General features: G+C 45.4%; 1 protein-coding gene across 1 annotated transcript in view; it reads right to left on the bottom strand.

Annotated features, from left to right (window-relative positions):
- Positions 1 to 12777: 12777 nt before the first annotated feature.
- The window catches only part of ANP32B (acidic nuclear phosphoprotein 32 family member B), a 38368-nt gene continuing 30566 nt past the window's right edge, over positions 12778 to 20579 (bottom strand). The window contains exons 5-7 of the mRNA XM_004048331.4: positions 17205 to 17323; positions 16124 to 16172; positions 12778 to 13227 (exon numbers count right to left, since the gene is read on the bottom strand). Coding sequence (XP_004048379.2) covers positions 13160 to 13227; positions 16124 to 16172; positions 17205 to 17323 — 236 coding nt within the window. The 3' untranslated portion in view covers positions 12778 to 13159. The remainder of the gene's footprint in view (positions 13228 to 16123; positions 16173 to 17204; positions 17324 to 20579) is intronic.

Raw genomic sequence — 20579 nt, 5'->3', positions numbered from 1 at the left:
ACCTTATCTTACTGGTGGACATGGAAGCATGGATGCATGTGACACCCTAGGCTTCTGAGGACCCTGTCTTCAGGGTCATCTGAACTGGCTTTAGGGGCTGGGCACGGTGGCTTATGCCTGTAATCCCAGCACTTCAGGAGGCCGAGGTGGGTAGATCACCTGAGGTCAGGAGTTGGAGATCAGCCTGGCCAACATGGTGAAACCCCATCTGTACTTAAAATACAAAATTGGGCTGGGTGCGGTGGCTCATGCCTGTAATCCCAGCACTGTGGGATGCCAAGGTGGGCGGATCACCTGAGGTTAGGAGTTCAGGACCAGCCTGACCAACATTGTGAAACCCCGTCTCTACTAAAAATACAAAAATTAGCCAGGCATGGTGGCGGGCACCTGTAATCCCAGCTACTCGGGAGGCTGAGGCAGGAGAATCTCTTGAACCCGGGAGGCAGAGATTGCAGTGAGCTGAGATAGCACCATTGCACTCCAGCCTGGGCAACAAGAGCAAAACTCCATCTCAAAAAACAAACAAACAGGCCGGGCGCAGTGGCTCACGCCTGTAATCCCAGCACTTTGGGAGGCCAAGGTGGGCAGATCACGAGATCAGAAGATCGAGACCATCCTGGCTAACACGGTGAAACCCCGTCTCTACTAAAAATACAAAAATTAGCTGGGCGTGGTGGCAGGCACCTGTAGTCCCAGCTACTCGGGAGGCTGAGGCAGGAGAATGGCGTGAACCTGGGAGGCAGAGCTTACAGTGAGCCGAGATTGTGTCTCTGCACTCCAGCCTGGATGACAGAGTGAGACTCTGTCTCAAAAACAAACAGACAAACAAAATTAGCTGGGTGTGATGGCAGGTGCCTATAATCCCAGCTACTTGGGAGGCTGAGGCAGGAGAATTGCTTGAACCCAGGAGGCGGAGGTTGCAGTGAGCCGAGATCGCACCATTGCACTCCAGCCTGGGCAACAAAAGCAAAACTCTGTCTCAAAAACAAACAAAAAACTGGCTTTAGGGACATCACTCTCCTGGTTTCTTCCAACTGCTCTGGCTCCTTCGTGTCTTGTTGCCTGGCTGGTTCCTCTTCTTCTGTCCCCCCTTAAAAAACAAACAACAGGCTGGTTGTGGTGGCTCACACTTGTAATCCCAGCACTTTGGGAGGCCAAAGTGGGCAGATCACCTGAAGTCAGGGGTTTGAGACCAGCCTAACCAACATGGTGAAATATCGTTTCTACTGAAAATACAAAAATTAACCAGGCGTGGTGGCACATGCCTGTAGTCCCAGCTACTTGGGAGGCTGAGGCAGGACAACTGCTTGAACCTGGGAGGCAGAGGTTGCAGTGAGCCGAGATTGCACCACGGCACTCCAGCCTGGCTGACAAAGCAAGACTGTCTCAGCCGGGCACGGTGGCTCACGCCTGTAATCCCAGCTCTTTGGGAGGTCGAGGTGGGCGGATCACGAGGTCAGGAGATCGAGACCATCCTGGCTAACACGGTGAAACCCCGTCTCTACTAAAAATACAAAAAATTAGCCGGGTGAGGTGGCAGGCGCCTGTAGTCCCAGCTACTCGGGAGGCTGAGGCAGGAGAATGGCGTGAACTCCAGGGGGCGGAGCCTGCAGTGAGTCGAGATCGCGCCACTGCACTCCAGGCTGGGCGACGGAGAGACTCTGTCTCAAAAAAAAAAAAAGACTGTCTCAAACAACAACAACAAATCGTACCTTAGCGATCTGTTCTGGGCCTTCTTTTCTTCTCATTTTACACACTTTTCCTAGATGACCTGTCTATACCCATAATTTCAGTTGCCAACTGTTGTGCCAATGAATCCTGAAACCATAATTCCAGGACTTGCACAGAGGAGGATTCACTATCTGTTGAATAACAAAGTGGATGAGTCTGGGTACGGTGGCTCACGCCTTTAATCACAACACTTTGGGAGGCAGAGGTGGGAGGTTCGCTTGATCCCAGGAGTTCCAGACAAGCCTGTGTGACACAGTGAGACCCCGATCTCTACAAAAAATACAAAAATGAGCTGGGCATGGTAGCTCATGCTTGTGGTCTCAGCTACTTGGGAGGCTGAGATGGGAGACCCACCTAACCCTGGAGGTCAAGGCTGCTTGTGAGCCAGATGCCACTGCACTGCAGCCTGGGTGACATGGTGAGACCCTGTCAAAAAAAAAAAAAAAAAAAGATGAAACCTGTAACTTCAGTCAAAGCCTAGATGCTGAGACTCATTCTTTTCTCTTGTCCTGTTCCCAGCCTGCTCCTCTCCCTCCTCCATTTCCTGTCCTAGGTGCCAGATCTGAGTGCCTGCCTTGCATTTCCTCTCTCCCTAACCCCAGACCCTATTAACCTCTTGCCAGCCTGTCCACTTCTCTAGCTCAGGCCCCCTTCATTCCTCATTGTGACTGCTGCCTCTAGAATAGATTGCTGCCTATTCTAAATGATCTTCCTGCCTCTAATCCTGCTCCTTCCCCAATCTCTTTCTTTCTTTCTTTCTTTTTTTTTTTTTTGAGACGGAGTCTACCTCTGTCGCCCAGGCTGGAGTGCAATGGCACGATCTCGGCTCATTGCAACCTCTGTCTCCCGGGTTCAAATGATTCTCCTGCCTCAGCCTCACAAGTAGCTGGGATTAAAGGTGCCCACCACCATGCCTAGCTATTTCGTGTGTGTGTGTGTGTGTGTGTGTGTGTGTGTGTGTGTGTGTGTGTGTGTGTGTATTTTTAGTAGAGACAAGGTTTCACCATGTTGGCCAGGCTGGTCTTGAACTCCTGACCTCAAGTGATCTGCCTGCCTCAGCCTCCCAAAGTGCTGGGATTGCAGGTGTGAGCCAGCACACCCAGCCTCCACGTGCAATTTCAAAAAGAAATTTTGGTCCCACCACTTGCTTGTTTAAGGTTGTTCAAAGACCCCAAGAGAGCTTTTTTTTTTTTTTTTTTTTTGAGATGGAGTCTAGCTCTATCGCCCAGGCTGGAATCCAGTGGAGCGATCTCGGCTCACTGCAACCTACACCTCCCAGGTTCAAGCAATTCTTCTGCCTCAGCCTCCCAGGTAGCTGGGATTACAGCCGCCCACCACCACGCCCAGCTAATTTTTGCATTTTCAGTAGAGATGGGGTTTCACCATATTGGCCAGGATGGTCTCGAACTCCTGACCTCGTGATCCACCCATCTCAGCTTCCCAAAGTGCTGGGATTACAAGCATGAGCCACTGCGCCTGGCCCCAAGAGCTCTTTCTGGCCTGCCCCACTCCTACCTCCCCAACCTCATCTCTCATGAGCATCCTCTTCACTCTTCATTCCTCCCATGCTGAGTTTCTATCAGCTGTCTGGCCCCCAGCCCTTTGCACAGGATGGTCCTGCTCTCGGAATGCTCTTCTTTTCGCATGTTGCCTGGCTCCCTCCTACTCACTCCTCAGGTCATTTCCTTGGGAGCTCTGTCCCTGCCCTGCCCTTCCTCAGTTTGTGTACTACCCGATGCTACGGAACTTACACACTGCATTGCAATTACATATTTACATAAGTGTTTTGCTCAGTAGCCTGTAGGTTCTGTGTGGGTAGGACTAGAGATTATTTCTATCCTGTTCATCTTTTTGTATTCTCATATATAAATATAACTCATCACCTCCTGACATTTGAGCCCTTCTGCTGATCCAAGTAAACAGTACTTAACACAGAGCTGTGTACACAGTAGATGCTCAATGTGTTGAGTGGAAGAATCAATGACTCTTCCCCAGGGAGAATGGCATCAGTTCTAACGTGGATGGCTGGGCTGTCCCATGTGATTTGAGCAGTTTTAGATTTACACCAGGAGGGAGTCCGCCATTACCTCTGGGTACTTATTGTCCTCCCTTTCCAGAACTGTCCCCACATTAAGCATAGACATGAGGAATGGAGCCTGCATTATTAAAATAGGGCTTCCTTCTTTATTGTCTGAGTGGCCTCCAGGGAAGTCATGATAGGGGACAACCAACTGTCAAACTAAAAAAAATTCACTGGGGCCTAAAACATCACCAGCCCAGGTCCAGGACAGAGAGGTGGGGGAGACAAGGCTCATTCATGTGCATAGCAGAGCACACAGGAAGTTTCAGGGGACTGAGCCCAGTGGCTATAGCAGTATGATGGTGACATCACAGGGCTGGCAGCTAAGGCTGTATCAATAGGGATGTAACGGAACAAGCAACAGGATACCCCTGATAGACACTGATTGATAGAGCCAGAGTTTGTCTCAAAAAAATAAATAAATAAATTAAAAAAGGCTGAATTTGGCTGGGTGTGGTGACTGACATTTGGAATCCTAGGACTTTAGGAAACCAAGGTGGGCAGATTGCTTGAGACCAGCCTGGGAAACACTGTGAGACTCCGTCTTAAAAAAGAAAGAAGCTGAATTAAATCCATTCTTCTTTAGCTCCATTGGGCAAAATTACAGCCAAAAGTGTTACAGGAAATTGCATAAATAAGAGCCTTTTAAAAAAGATTTGTTTACCATATTAATAACAAGCCTCATGATAAAAAAAAATACAGCTGCCTTACTATTTTATTCTTATTATTTTTTGAGACAGGGTTTCACTTCTGTCACCCAGGCTGGAGTGCAATGGCGTGATTTTGGCTCACTGCAACCTCTGCCTTCTGGGCTTAAGTGATTTTCCTGCCTTAGGCTCCTGAGTAGCTGGGACTACAGGTGCATGCCACTGTGCCTGGCTAATTTTTCTATTTTTTGTAGATATGGGGTTACGCCATGTTGCCCAGGCTGGTCTTGAACTCATGAGCTCAAGCAATCCACCTGCCTCGGCCTCCCAAAGTGTTGGGATTTATAGGAGTGAGCCACTGCGCCTGGTCTGCCTTACTATTTTAGAGATTTAAAAAATCTGTTTTTTTGTGTTTTTTTTTTTGAGACGGAGCCTAGCTCTGTCCCATACTGGAGTGCAGTGGTGGGATCTTGGCTCACTGTAATCTCCGCCTCCCAGGTTCAAGCTATTCTCCTGCCTCAGCCTCCAGAGTAGCTGGGATTACAGGCGCGTGCCACCACACCTGGCTAATTTTTGTATTTTTAGTAGAGACGGGGTTTCACCATGTTGGCCACGCTGCTCTCGAACTCCTGACCTCGTGATCCACCTGCCTCAGCCTCCCATAGTGCTGGGATTACAGGTATGAGCCACCATGCCTGGCCAAATTTCTGTTTTTCAAAGATGGAATACATTGCCTTATAAGGAGTGGGGTCCCCATCACCAAGGTATCCAACAAGTAAGGTAGGCGTGTTGCAGAGGGCGTTTCAGCATCAGCCAAGGGACTAGATGTGATCTGGTTTTTTCCAGCCCAGGGTTCTTGCCTTTCACTGCATATTAGAAGTTTCCATAAATGTCTGGAGATACCAACTTTGTTAACTCCAGATTGGTAAATTCTGATTTTTGAGAGTCCAGACCTCTTGTATTGATTTGTATAATCTGCTGCCATTTTAGCCCTCTGTGCCTCAAAAGGAAACAATTCTGGTGAGATTGGAAGGGAGATGGGAATTAATATAATTAATATAATGTGAAAGAGAAAGACAGTTTGGAATAAATGACTTACACAGATCACAAAACAGATAGGAAGCAAACCAGGACTTGATTCTGTTCTCCAGACTTGAGCTCCCAAGTCCTCCTTTTAATCACATCACTCTTGTGTCCAAACACCGGACTGTGAGGGGAGCGAAGCACCTGACTGCCATTGCCATTCTCGGTCCAGAGGTTTTCACAACTCATTTGTTTAGTGTTAGGGGTTGAATTGTGCCCACCTAAAATCCGTATGTTGAAGTTCTAACCCCCAGTACCTCAGAATGTGACTGTATTCAGAAACAGGGTCATTACAGACAAATACTTAAGATGAGGTCATTAGGGTGGGCCCTAATCCCAGACGACTGGTATCCTTAGAAAAAGGGCAGTTGGGCAGGTTGCAGTGGCTCATGCCAGCAATCTCAGTGACTCAGGAGACTGAGGCTGGAAGATCACCCAAGCCCAGGAGTTCGCAGCTACAGTGAGCTATGACCACGCCACTGCACTACAGACTGGGTGACAGAGAGAGACCCTGTCTCAAAAAAAAAAAAAAGAAAAAAGAAAAGAAAAAGAAAAAGGAAAAGGGGCTGGGCGCGGCGGCTCACACCTGTAATCCTAGCACTTAGGGAGGCTGAGGCAGGAGGATCACCTGAGGTCGGGAGTTTGAGACCAGCCTGGCCAACGTGGTGAAACCCCCTCTCTACTAAAAATACAAAAATTAGCTGGGTGTGATGGTACAAACCTGTAATCCCAGCTACTCGGGAGGCTGAGACAGGAGAATCACTTAAACCCAGGAGGCAGAGGTTGCAGAGAGCCGAAATCACGCCATTGCACTCCAGCCTGGGCCACAAGAGCGAGACTGCCTCAAAAATAAGGGCAGTTTGGACATAGACACACACATACACAGGGAAAACTCCATGTGAAGCGACACATGGAGAAGATGGCCATCCCCAGCCAAGGAGAAAGGCCTGGAGCAGCCTCAGAAGGAACCCATCCTGCTGACACCTAGATCTTGGACTTCTAGCCACCAGAACTGTGAGACAATCAATTTCTGTTGTTTAAGCCACTCAGCATGTGGTACTTTGTCATAGTGGCCCCAGGAAACAAATACATTTGGTGAGTGAGGAAACATTCACTGAGTGCCAGTGTACTGGGCCCAGCAAGAGGAATCAGACATGTGGCCCAGAGTGCTATCTGGCAGGGGAGACAGGACAGGGAGCAGAGCAGTCACTGCCAGGGGCAGAACAAGTCATCAAGGTCATCCAACGAGAAATCCAGGGAAGGAAGCCTCCTGCCTGCCAGGCTGTCTGGGGCTAATGCGTTTGCTCTGGTTCTTGAACACTGGGATGGATTTTGCTGGTGCAGGTAGGGAAAGAGACAGAGGAGGTAGCATGAACAAAGTCAAAGTGCGACAAGGTGCAGATGGCCAGCTAAGGCATGTGGGGACCATGTGAAAAGAAGGCTGGAAGGTGGATTGAGAGGAGGTTGGTGGGGGAACGATGCCAGGAGTGCTCTGCAGGTCCTGGGAAGTCACAAATTTCCTGAGCTAGGAGCTGCTGAGAGCGCCAGCTGTGTGGTCACTTGAGCAGCGGTGGAGAACAAGCTGGGGGTGGCGGGCCGGCACTGAGGGCTCTCAGGTGGTCAGTAATGCAGACCCAGGAGAAGCTGTCAGTGGGAACTTGGATTTCCTCAGCCTCATTTCTTTTGTCTTCCACTTGCTGAAAACACCTGCATTGTGAAGAGCTCTAGGTTTCAGAAATTCCCATCCACTGAGACAAGCTTTGCCTAAATGGAGTGGTCCTAGCAGTCCTGTTAGCTGCCTCACCCCCAGCCTTTCCCGAGAGTAGCATTAGGCAGGCAGGGAAAGAAGTCACCCTTGATCTGCACTCTGGGACCTTGCAAGTGACACTGAGCCTCAGTTTCCTTGTCTGAAAGATGGGGTCAGATCCTCACACTGCCTCCTTTGAACAAGACAATGAATGTGCAAGAGCCTGTAAAGTGCAGTGAGCCACGGACACATCAGGGGCCATCACTCCCTTTGTCAGAAGCAGGGCTCAGGCAGGTCAGTGGCTGGTCAGGACTGAGCTTGGCAGGATGGTTGTAGGTAGGATCTGGACAGGTAGCTGTCGGGGGAACTAGGTGGCTACAGAAGCAGGAAACAATGGCCCCATGTTCCGGCAGGAAGGGAGCCTAAGGGCAGATTGGGCCCTGACCAAGTCACTGGAATGGACAGAGCCAGGGCTGGATGGGAATTCCCATTCTTGGGGCTGGCAGGTCCCTTCACCCACTGTCAGACTCCCCAGTGCCAGGTCACTCACTCTGCGCAGATGCTGGCTTCTGACCCACACATTGCTACTGTGACTCCCAGGTGCAGCTGATCTAGCACCAGCTATGCAGAACCACTTCCAGGGATTTCTTGTGTGCTCAGGCCCTGGCTGGATGCACGCTAGTGCAGTCTATCACCGACAGAGGCCCATGGCATAGGCTGTCCCCAGCTCTTCTTAAGTTACTCCACATGGGTATCCTGCCCTGTCATGCTTATCGACTCAGAGAGTGGGCAGGGCTCTCACAATTTATAAATGAGAAAACTGAGCTCCAAGAAGCAAAGGGTCTTTTGCAAGTTCTCTAAGATGGTATATGACAGGGCTGCCTCCCACAGTGTGAAATTATCATAAGAGTTGTAGTTGTAAGTATTGTTTTTTGAGATGGAATTTAACTTTTGCTGCCCAGGCTGGAGTGCAGTGATGTAATCTTGGCTCACTGCAACCTCTGTCTCCTGGGTTCAAGTGATTCTTCTGCCTCAGCCCCCCAAGTAGCTGGGATTACAGGCACCCACCACCATGCCTGGCTAATTTTTTGTATTTTTAGTAGAGATGGGGTTTTACCCTGTTGGCCAGGCTGGTTTTGAACTCCTGATCTCAGGTGATCCACCCACCTCAGCCTCCCAAAGTGCTGGGATCACAGGCGTTAGACACCATGCCCAGCCAGTTGTATTTACAGTGCTCGCTGTTTGCCTGTGTCCCTAAGCATTTTATGGTTCCAACTCTGACAACTAGTTCTGTTCTCACCCTGTCCTGAACCTTTGGAACCAATGAGTCTTGTTAGCTAGTGTCTACTTTGCTCCCTGCTTTGGACTAAGGGAGAAATAAGTCCACTGACTTTCTCATCAGAACTGAGCCAGGAGCAAGGGCCCTAGGGAGGGACATATGGCGACATACAGCAGCTTTGGGTTTGGGCAGAGCTGGGTTTGGATCCCAGCCTGGTCACCATTACTAGCTACATGACATTGGGTAGGGCACTTCACCTCTAAATCCTTCAGTTTCCACATCCATAAAAGGGGATTACAGGTTATTTTTCAGGGAAGTTGAAGACTAAATTCCTCTCAGTAAATGGCCATCGATGGCAGAAGCATGTACTAACCTGCATCTGTAATGCTACTAGATGACTGACTAGTCTGGCCAACTTATGTATATACCTGTGGCAATTTCTGGAAGACACCTCCTTCACTGAAAGTGCAGCACTCATCTGGCCCCATGCTACTGGTCTATCCTTTTCAATTCCATCAGCCTAAACATAGCTCTGACATTTTCTACTAGCCCAAACCCTTACCGACTCCTTCAGAGGGTAACTGGGAGTAAGAGCATGAAATACTATTAGTATTCCTGTTGCTGGTTAGGCTCACAGTGAACCACATGCAGATTTGTACAGCTGAAACAACCTGCAGGCTCACTTAGCTTGGGCCTCAGGGTTTCAGTTGAGGAACTGGAGGCTCACAGAGGGGAAGTGACAGAGGGGAGCAAATACCATTCAGTGGCCAGGTTGGGGCTAGAATATGATCTCTAGATTCTGTTTGAGGCCTCCCTCCCCATACCTCCACTCTTCCTCTGCCAGGGCTGGTGCTGGGGAGTGCTGTCTTAAACACAGAGACCCTAGGCCCCTCCTGGCCAGGGGTCAAGTCCCCTTAATCGGAAATAGAGTTAACTCTGGCCAGGTGCAGTGGCTCATGCCTGTAATCCCAGCACTTTGGGAGTTCAAGTCAGGAGGATCACTTGAGCCCAGGGGTTTGAAACCAGCCTGTGCAACATAGTGAGACCTCATCTCTATCAAAAATATTTAGCCAGGCATGGTGGCACGCACCTATAGTCCCAGTTACTCGGCTGAGGTGGGAGGATTGTTTGTGCCCAGGTCGAGCATGCAGTGAACCATGATTGTGCCAGTGTATTCCAGCTTGGGTGACAGAGTCAGACCGTCTCCAACAACAAAAAGCAATAGAATAAGGGTATTTTCTCCATATGCCCTCCCAACACCCCTGGGACAAGTTATGAAATACCCACTTGATCAGAGACATTAAGCTGATCTAATTGGCTCTGAGGACTTCCACACTCGCTGCAATCTTGGTGATTTTCCTGCAGAGCAACTGTTTGGCTGGCTGCAGCTTAAGTCTACTAGTAACTTGATTCCCTTTCCAAACTGTCAACACGGCGGTATCATCAGGCTCATTAAAATTGATGTCAGCACAATGCAACAGAGCTGGAGAAAACTGGAAGGTCATAGCATAGTGTACAACCACTTTGTGCTTCTGTCTCACCTTTCTCTGGCGATGGGGTAGGTAGTGTAGCCCAAATAGGAATGCCAGGAACAGGACGACTCAACTCTCCTGTATCTGTCCTGGAGTATGTACCAGGAGTCCTGGTGGTGGTGATACAGGAGCAGGTAGGGTGCAGTATCTTACACAAGGTGGTTTGTGCATTTCCACGCTGGCCACTATCATTCTTCAGGTGCTGGACTCCTGAAACAGGAGTGAACTAAAGGTAAGAGCAGAGGTTGAAAACAGGGCGCCATGGGCCGGGCACAGTGGCTCACGCCTGTAATTCTGGCACTTTGGGAGGCCAAGGTGGGTGGATCACCTGTCAAGAGAGTTCAAGACCAGCCTAACCAGTATGGTGAAACCTCGTCTCTACTAAAAATACAAAAATTAGCCAGGCGTGGTGGCGGGCGCCTGTAGTCCCAGCTACTCGGGAGGCTGAGACAGGAGAATTGCTTGAACCCAGGAGGCGGAGGTTGCAGTGAGCCGAGATTGTGCCACTGCACTTCAGCCTGGGCGACAGCGAAGACTCCATCTCAAAAAATAACAAAAGAAAAAAGAAAATAGCTTCAAAAAGATGGCATACCAATATATCACACATGTAGGTGTGTATGTAGAACACACCTCCACCAACCTCGGAGCAGCTAGTCAGGACCAGTCACCTAGCCCATCATAGCTGCCACCCAGCTCAGACATTTTATAACTCAACTTACTGCAGAAGCTGGAAGCAAACCCTCTCAATGTTCTCCTTCAGATGGGAGACAACTCCAAAAATAGTCTGCTGTGTGACCTCATCACCAAACAGCTTGCTTCTCTGAGGACTATGTCAAAGGCATCTTCACTGGCCACATACGGGTGACATCAACATTTTACTATAATGCACAAAAAGGCTTTGACCTTCAAGGCCCCCTACAAGGGCCCAAATGACTTGTCCAGTATTATCATCTATTCATGTGTTGTCAAATCTACTTGTATCTAACTGTACTCAGCAGTTTCCTACCTTTAACCTCTGCTTACCAAGATACTCCCTTCTCTCTCTATTCCTATTTATAGACGCTATTCACACTTGCATGTGCAGCTGAAGTACTTTCTTTTCTAAGAAGCTTCCCTCCCTCCAGGTTGGGTGCCACCTCTCCAGCCTCTGAGCTACACTAAAACTTACCTAAACCTCTTGCTCCTAGGTCCTAGTAAATATTACTTGTGTTGATGTATTTTCTTCCTGACTAGTTACTATGAGCACCAAGGACTGGCTTGTCTTTTTAACCCAATTCCCTTCCCTTTTGCCCAGCCAATAAGCCTGGCATATCTTACAGGCTTGGTAGATACTGGAAAGTTCTGTAAACTTTAAAAAACAACTAAAAAAAAAAACAACAACAAAAAACCGGGAAAAATAATCACTCAAAGTTACTGTGTTTGATATTTGACAAATAAGCAAAACCTTAAGGACACACCTAGGCTACAGAAGAAACCATTTTACAATGTATTGAAGGTTTGCCAAAATGGCCTTATGGTTGGGGAAAATGATGTAATACCTGTAAAATCAGAAATCAAGTTTTCTTGGACTTTCTTTGCAAAAAAGAAACTCCATTTTAAAGTCTATGGGAGATTTTGATTTTAAAGTACAATATTTGGGGGCTCCATAGAGACTGTGACTTGTTATAAATTCAAATTAGATTCCAATTTTACATATTGCATTTACATGCATCAAAAACCTCACTCATCCAGTAGCTATAAGCTAAAATTTACTAAAACAATCCTTAAATCTTCCACTATAAAAAACTGTATTGATAATGCAGTCATACATCTATTTTCGCTAAATGATTAATCACTGAATACAGACAGAATATCCTCCTTTCTCAAATCCCTTTAAGATCTGTAAGAATAGGGAAAATTTCCATCTTATGGAAAACCTGAGTTGACCTCAGGCAGTGCCTACCCACTGCTTGGTGAGGCTTTTCACATGTCATTCCCCCTTTTCACGCCTGTCTTGACAACAAACCATACTGTGTTCACCCATCAGTCAAACCCTACATATTTCAGACTAGCGGAAAGCCCGTTTTTCTCTTCGGACCTTCCTGTCAGCAAGGGTCACAGAATATCAGTGCTACAAGTGACTTCAGAAGCCATTTGGTCACACCCCTTCAATTTTCCAGACTGGGTGGTGACCCAGAGTCAACACAAGGTCACACAGAAAATCAGTGGCAGAGCCAGAACTAGAATTTAGATCTCTTGGGATTCTGGTGAAGGCCTTTTGCTTTACACTATCTTCTTTCCCTTAATTCACATAATACTTGAACCTAACATTTTACTGGTTTTCAGGGCCCCAGAGCATTCCATTTTGAACGTTATTTTTAAAAGTATGCTTCATTTACTCCCAGTTATCAATGAGGATTTATCTAAATGCTCGAAGATCCTACACACTTGTGCAATTCCCCTCAACAACTACTAATATAAAAATGCCAAATAAACCAGTTCTTTGGTGTTTTAACATGAGCTTACAATGAGAGTATAATTTAAAAATGTAAGCATACAACTAGGCTTTACCAAAGAGTAACTGTTTATTTCGCTTAAATTCTTAAAAATACTTTTTTGGCAGTTGTCACATAAAATGTCCTAATGTAAAAAAAAATAATAATAATAATTAAAAAGAAAAGCATGAAAAAACAGACCCAAAATGTTAAGATTTTATTTACAAAGCTTTTTTGTTGTACAGAAAGTAAAAATGCTGTTACAATCTCGGTGTAACTGGTAGCCACAGACGGTTGACTCACCAATCACAGCTATCCACGCTACAGCAAGAGTCTTACACAAAAACCTAACAACGCTTACAATTTTGTTGGGGTGAAGTCCACAAGCTTGGTGGTAGATTACCAAGAGGGACTACATGGAAGGAAGGCGGAATGTCACAGGAACTATTCTTTGGCTCTTTGGGTGGGTGGGTGTCCTGGGGTTTGTATCACAGCTACCTTTTTTTTTTTTTTTTAAACAGCTACAAAATCCATGAGCAGTCCAACCAATACTGAACAGTTCTGTTTCTGCAGGTCATCTGGGGTCTTAATCATCTTCTCCTTCATCATCTGTTTCTCTCTTCCTCTTTTCACCTTTCCCACCTTCTTCCTCCTCTGTACAGTAACAAAAATTGACTTTAGGACAGTGGAAAGGCATTTTGCTTAGATTATTGCCAATGGAGGCAACAACAACAAAGTTTTTGACAGTTAGGAGATAAAACAATGTAAACTTGATCAGATTAATATAGGTGATTAATAGCAAGTATAAGTGGTGACCACAGAACCAAGAAAAGCAAAATGCACAGCAGCACCTCAACTCACCCAGGAAAAGTTAATCCAGTTTCCTCGATTTTAAGGTGTTGTCTTCCAAATGTTTCTTTTTACAAATCTAGCAATTATTAAAATGCTTATTATTAACCTGAGCTGGTCAGGCGCACTGGCTCATGCCTATAATCCCAGCACTTTGGGAGGCCAAGGCAGGCAGATCACCTGAGGTCAGGAGTTCCAGACCACCCTGGCCAACATGGTGAAACTCCATCTCTACTAAAAATACAAAAATGAGCCAGGCATGGTGGCATGTACCTGTAATCCCAGCTACTCTGGATCATGAGGTATGAGAATTGCTTGAATCCGGAAGGCAGAGGTTGCAGTGAGCTGAGATTGTGCCACTGGACTCCAGCCTGAGTGATAAGAGCGAAACTGTCTCCAAAAAAACAAAACAAAACCCCTCGTGCTATCTAGCATGTCTTCAAGACATGCTTACTTTCAAGTGATCTCAGACAAGCTTAACTTCTTTAAGCCTTTTTCATCTGTAAAATGGGGACAATGGTACTGACTTTAAAAGGTTATTCTGAGAATTAAATAACACACAAAACATAGTATGGAACATCGTTAAGACTCAAATTGTAGCAAACTAATATTAACTAAAAAGGAAATTCTTAAGAGTATTATGTAGTCGAGACACAGAGACTTACATATAGACCAATTTTTTCAACTAATAAAATCCACGGTTATTTTAATGAAATTAACTATATGTTAAATCATATTTCATACAGGTGTTTTTTTTTTTTTTTGAGACAGACTCTCGCTCTGTCGCCCAGGCTGGAGTGCAGTGGCTTGATCTCGGCTCACTGCAAGCTCCGCCTCCCGGGTTCATGCCGTTCTCCTGACTCAGCCTCCCGAGTAGCTGGGACTACAGGCGCCTGCCACCACACCTGGCTAATTTTTTTGTATTTTTAGTAGAGACGGGGTTTCACCGTGTTAGCCAGGATGGTCTCATCTCCTGACCTCATGATCCACCTGCCTCGGCCTCCCAATCATACAGGTTCTTAAAGGCAGTGACCAGGTCTTAACCAGGGTAATATCTAGTGTAAATGTAATTGAGAGCTTGACAAAGTGGATGCTGAGAAAACATCAGCCAACAGCACAGTGAACACCTGATTTTCTGAGACACAACCATGAGACTTTTTATTTGAGACAAGGTCTCCCTCTGTCACTCAGGCTGGAGTGCGGTGGCACTATCATAGCATCACTACAACTTCAAGCAGTCCTCCCACCTCAGCTTCCCAAATAGCTGGGACTATAGGTGTGCACCACCATGTGCAGCTAACTTTTTTTTTTTTTTTTTTTTTTGAGACAGAGTCTTGCTCTGTTGTCCAGGCTGCAGTGCAGTGGCATGATCTCAGCTCACTGAATCTCTGCCTCCTGGGTTTGAGTGCATGCCACCACACCTGACTAATTTTTTAATTTTTAGTAGAGACAGGATTTTACCATGTTGGCCAGGCTGCTCTCGAACTCCTGACCTCAGGTGATCCACCTGCCTCAGCCTCCTAAAGTGCTGAGATAACAGGCATGAGTCACCACACCCGGTCCCAGCTAACTTTTTAATTTTCTGTAGAGACAGGGTCTATGTTGTCCAGGCTGGCATACTTTCAACAGTATTAAATAAGTAACAGCTATTTCATTTCTCTTGGTTGTAGTGGGGAAAGGACTAACACTGACAAAACTGGGAAACTGCTACATCTATTTATATATCCTGAAAATGATGGTTCAATTATTAAAGCCTTTTTTTTAAAAATGAAAGAACTCCAAACACAGAAACTCACACTTGGCAGTAAACCAAATGACTGGTCCTAAAAACACATTTAAAACATGGGGAACAGGCTAGGCATGGTGGCTCACACCTGTAATCCGAGTAATTTGGGAGGCCGAGGTGGGTGGATCACTTGAAGCCAGGAATTCGAGACCAGGCTGGCCAACACGGCGAAACCCTGTCTCTACTAAAAATACAAAAATTAGCCAAGTGTGGTGGTGCATGCCTGTAATCCCAGCTACTGAGGAGGCTGAGGCAGAGAATCCCTTGAACCTGGGAGGTGGAGGCTGCAGTGAGCTTAGATTGCACCAGTGAACTCCAGACTGGGCGACAGAGCAAGACTCCATCTCAAGAAAACAACAGGCCGGGTGTGGTGGCTCACGCCTGTAATCCCAGCACTTTGGGAGGCTGAGGCGGGTGGACCACGAGGTCAGGAGATTGAGACCATCCTGGCTAACATGGTGAAACCCCGTCTCTACTAAAAATGCAAACAATTAGCTGGGCGTGGTGGCAGGCGCCTGTAGTCCCAGCTACTCTGGAGGCTGAGGCAGGAGAATGGCTTGAACCCAGGAGGCGGAACTTGCAGTGAGCCGAGATCGTGCCACTGCACTCCAGCCTGGGCGACAGAGCGAGATTCCGTCTCAAACCACCACCACCACCACCACCACCACCCCAAAAAAAACCCCATGAGGACTGAAGACCAACAGGATTCTTGCCATCAGACAGGAATAACTGCTGTAGCAGCAGGGAGCCTGCACCAGCACAGACACACTGATGGGACAATAGAAACGAGAACGTGATTGTGTAAACCACCAGAGCCAAGAGTATTTTATTTTCTTCTCAGTGGTATCATATTCTAAATAATGGATGTTTTTCTCTAATTTTTAACTGAGAATGATCAAAATGCATTAGGCCCACCTTCATCCTCATCCTCATCTTCATCTTCTTCAAGTCCAAATTCTTCTTCCTAAATAGCAAACAGCATAACATTAAATTAATTCTGCCAAATTGAAAAGTGCAAATAGTACAAATTCTGCCAAACTAAGAAGTACAAATAAATGCAACAATATCAATCAAGCAGGAAGCTGTAATGTTATTTTTATCTACTTTGATGTACCAAGACCCACTGATTTTCCTTAATGAGCTTTATAATTTTTCTTAAAAAAATTTTTTTTAGAAGCAAGCAGTTCATTTGCTAGATGTTTAATTAGTATATAACTCTGGATAATTCAAGAAAACATCTTAAAATCTCAAATTTCAAAACAGATTCAGACAAAAATTTCTTTCTATATCCCATTCATATACAAAGCTTCTTTCAGAACTTTAATGTCAATCATACACCTAATGACATCATACAAACCCCAAGCCTTATTTTTATACTACAAAAGAGGATGCGTTTTGTTAACAACTAATGTTGTCTGCCTGTTTCCCAAACCTCTTTGAGGGTCAAAGTCAAGACACTGTTTTCTCCTGCCCTCGTATAGCATTTATTTCCTCAGGGATCCTCTATTATTGGGTATTCCATAAACCAGACTGTGCTCTTTCAGGGCAGGACCACAGTCTCATTTCATTTTGTACTCCCAACTCTTTAACATAGCAGATATATATTTACTGAATTACACTGAATATACAAGAAAAAGTTTAGACTTGGTAAACATAAACTTCCCTACAATTCAATGAAGGAACAGACATACCATCAATTCTCAACATGTCCAGTTTTCTCACCATACTGAATACTCAATTCATTCCTTCCCCCAGAGAGCCAGAACTTACCTTGCACAGCCAGGAACCGTACTAGTTTGAGTTCAGTAGGCATTCTATTTAGTAGTTATTTAAAGCCAGACAAACACTAAATTAACCAGATTCATATTGTAAATGTATTCATAGGTATACTAATTTCTTCAAAAGGTGTTTTTTCTTTTCTTTTGTCATCTTTTTGAAACCCCCACTTTTGTTGTAATTACAAATAGGAAGCAGGGTAGAAAACAGCTGCACTGACCTCCTCACTGACTTCATCGTCGTCCTCATCCCCTTCTACATCTTCATCTTCATCATCTTCTTCATCAAACTCCTCTTCTTCACCATCCTCATCCTCCTCGTCTTCCTCATCTTCTCCTTCTAAAAATAGTCCAAAAGGGATTCATTAAATATCCTTGACGCTCCACAGGGCACAAAGTGTTGAGGATCTGTGGGCTGGCTCACAGAACAAATGCTGTAAGGCCACGAACTGCAGTCACTTTCTTTCTACTATGTGCTACAGCTCAGTCCCTTTGTCCGATAGAGTCCCATAAAATCAGAGAGCTAGAAGTCCTGGTAGACAAGACAAACACTATAATTCTCGCTGATGAAATGATACAATGGCTAAGATTTGCTTCAAAATTATATGGAGTGGGGAAGAAGGTAAGGGTATGCAGGAATAAAATAAGATCAGCTATGACCAATAATTGCTGAAGCTGAGTGATAAGAACATGAGGGTTCATTTTGCTATTATTTTTACCTTTGTCACTGTCTGAAATTTTTGACAGTAAAAAGTTAAAAAAAAAAAAAATCATGTACCTTCTCTTGGGTAATGATACCACCAGAGTCACAGTCAGCTGCTCAAATCAGGAACCTGAGAAACACCCATAATAACCCTGTGACTCAGGGGACAGGAGGCTGAGAGGCACCTGCATCTCTACCTGGTTGTTCGGACCTCTAGTGCGGCAGTTCTTGCTTCTCCTGGGTCCTAGAGCACACCATGCTCTCACCTGCCTCGTCTCTGCACGCTCTTTCCATCCTCTTTGCTTGGCTAACTCTGACTCCACCTTGGAGTCTCAGTCAACATCACTTCCTTAGGCAGTCTTACTCACCAGGCCTCCCAATGCCAGGTCATAGGCTCTCACCATGAGTATGTGGTGCTTCTCCATTACAACACACTTTGCTTACTTGCAATTATTATTTACGATTTTTAATTTAAAACAATTTTTTCTGTACAGATAGGGTTTGTCTATGTTGCCCAGGCTGGTCTTGAACTCCTGGATTCCAGCAATCATCCTGCCTCACCCTCCCCAAGTGTTGGGATTACAAGTGTAAGCCACCATACCTAGCCTATTTATGATTAAAAAAAAAAAAAACATTTCTCTGTAAGGTCCAAGAGGGTAGGAACCTTGTTTTTTTTTTTTTTTTTTTTTAAACCACTATTTTCCACAGTGCCTGGCACATAGGAAATGCTCAAGTATTTGTTGGCTGACCCATCTTTGCTCTCAGGAACTGCCCCCCACCTTCCAAGGAATGTCCTTTACTGGCTCTTGCACATGTGGCTGTTCTTCCTGTTTGAGGTGAACTTAAATAGACAACAAGCACAAATGGTTTTTAGGAAAAATGGAAAAACTGTAGAAGGGACAAAGGGACATAACATTTGGAAATAAGTGAGATGTTCTATTCTCTGTCCATTTTACCACCTTATAACTCATTAATTTTTGCCTGTCTCAATATGCTTCAAAATAAAACTGTAAAAATGCTTCCAGAATATGATACCATTAACTGCACCCAAACTCCTTGATGCTTTTCCTCCTCTATTTTCTTGATAATTTCTGTCGTATGTGCTAATTTTTAAAGAAAAGAGATACTCATGCTGACTGATGTGAAAACTAATCATTCTGCTTCCTCTAAGCCAGGGGTTCCCAACTCCCACGACTGGTACTGGTCCGTGGCCTGGGCCGCACAGCAGGAGGTGAAGAGCAGGCCAGTGACCATTACCACGTGAACTCCACCTCCTGTCACATCACCTGTTAGATTCTCATAGGAGCGCAAATTCTATTGTGAACTGCGCATGTGAGGGATCTGGACTGTGCACTCCTTATGATAATCTAATGCCTGATCTAAGGTGGAACAGTTTCATCCCAAAACCATTCAGCTGCCGCCCCCAACCCCTTCCCTGCATCTGTGGAAAAACTATCTTCCATGAAACCAGTCCCTGGTGCCAAAAAGGTTGGAGACTGCTGCTCTAAGCCACCTGTACATGAGAAGAAGCGTTTTATTCTAAGAGTGACTGAGAGTAAACAAACTCAGCATGCAAAGAAAACACAAACTAATCAGGAGGAATATCTTGGGTAGAAGGTATTAGTTATTTCTTAAAATCTGTAAATCTGTAAAATATGTATAAATCCTGGGTCAAATGCCAAAACTACTGAAAATCATCTTTTAATTCTATGTTATGATCAGAGATTATTTCCCTTATGAATGAAAAACGGAATCTAACATATAGTTATTTGAAATCATTACCTTTTAAAACTCTGGTCATATGTCAATGGAAGGGAAAGCTATTTTATTTATAGCTGGCAATAACAAACAGGTACCAAGTACCTACTCAGTGTCAGGCCCTGTGAATCAGGAGATAAGTATCTACCCAAGATGATGACTGTAGTGCAGTAGGACAGCGGTCCTCAACCTTTTTGGCACCAGGGACCAGTTTTGTGGAAGACAATGTTTCCACAGCCTGGGGGTGGGGGGATGGTTTCAGGATGATTCAAACGCATTATGTTTATTCTGCACTTTATTTCTATTATTACATATATAATGATATAATTATACAACTCATCGTAATGTGGAATCAATGGAAACCCTGAGCTTGTTTTCCCTGCAACTAGACAGTCCCATCTGGGGGCAATGAGAGACAGTGACACTCGAAGTGTGCTGCTTATGTCCAGTATACTCCATAATCTTGTTTTGGTTGCTGTCACTGCAGAAAACTTTGCTTCACAAAGATAGGATATTGGAAATGGAAGCAGGTTTTTCAGTGCTTTTTTGGCAATCTCAGGATATTCCACCTCGACTTTAATCCAGAATATATGGAGATTTTGAAGTTGTCTCAAATCATACTTTTAAGGCCACTGCCATTTGTGATCTCAACCAGTTGATCCTCTTCAAGCATGAACAAAGTCGATTGACCTGGCTTATTCATAAATGGGTCGTGGATCCATTCCTTCCCAGTTCGGGGGTCTTTTGTGGTTAGGAAGTAATGCTCAAACTCTTTTGACAGCTGAGATAGGTGATCATGCACCAGCTGTGAGAAAGAAGGCCCTGGCTCACTCTCTTTCAAAAATTACTCCTACTGTTTGAAACATGTCAAAAATCCCAATGCTCAGAACAGAAAACTAAGTATCATATGTTCTCACTTGTAAGTGGGGGCTGAATGATGAGTATACATGGACACATGGAGGGGAACAACACACACTGGGGCCTGTGGAGGCTGGGGACGGAGAGCATCAGGAAAACTAGCTAATGGACAGTGGGCGTAATACTTAGGTGATGGGATGGTACACGTTTATCTTTGCGACAAACGTGCACATGTACCCCTGAACTTAAAAAAAAAAAGTTTTACCACTCATTCTGT

The sequence above is a fragment of the Gorilla gorilla genome, chromosome 13, assembly GCF_029281585.2.
Source record: "Gorilla gorilla gorilla isolate KB3781 chromosome 13, NHGRI_mGorGor1-v2.1_pri, whole genome shotgun sequence".
NCBI lineage: Eukaryota > Metazoa > Chordata > Mammalia > Primates > Hominidae > Gorilla > Gorilla gorilla.
This window is presented reverse-complemented; position numbering and strand designations above follow the sequence as displayed.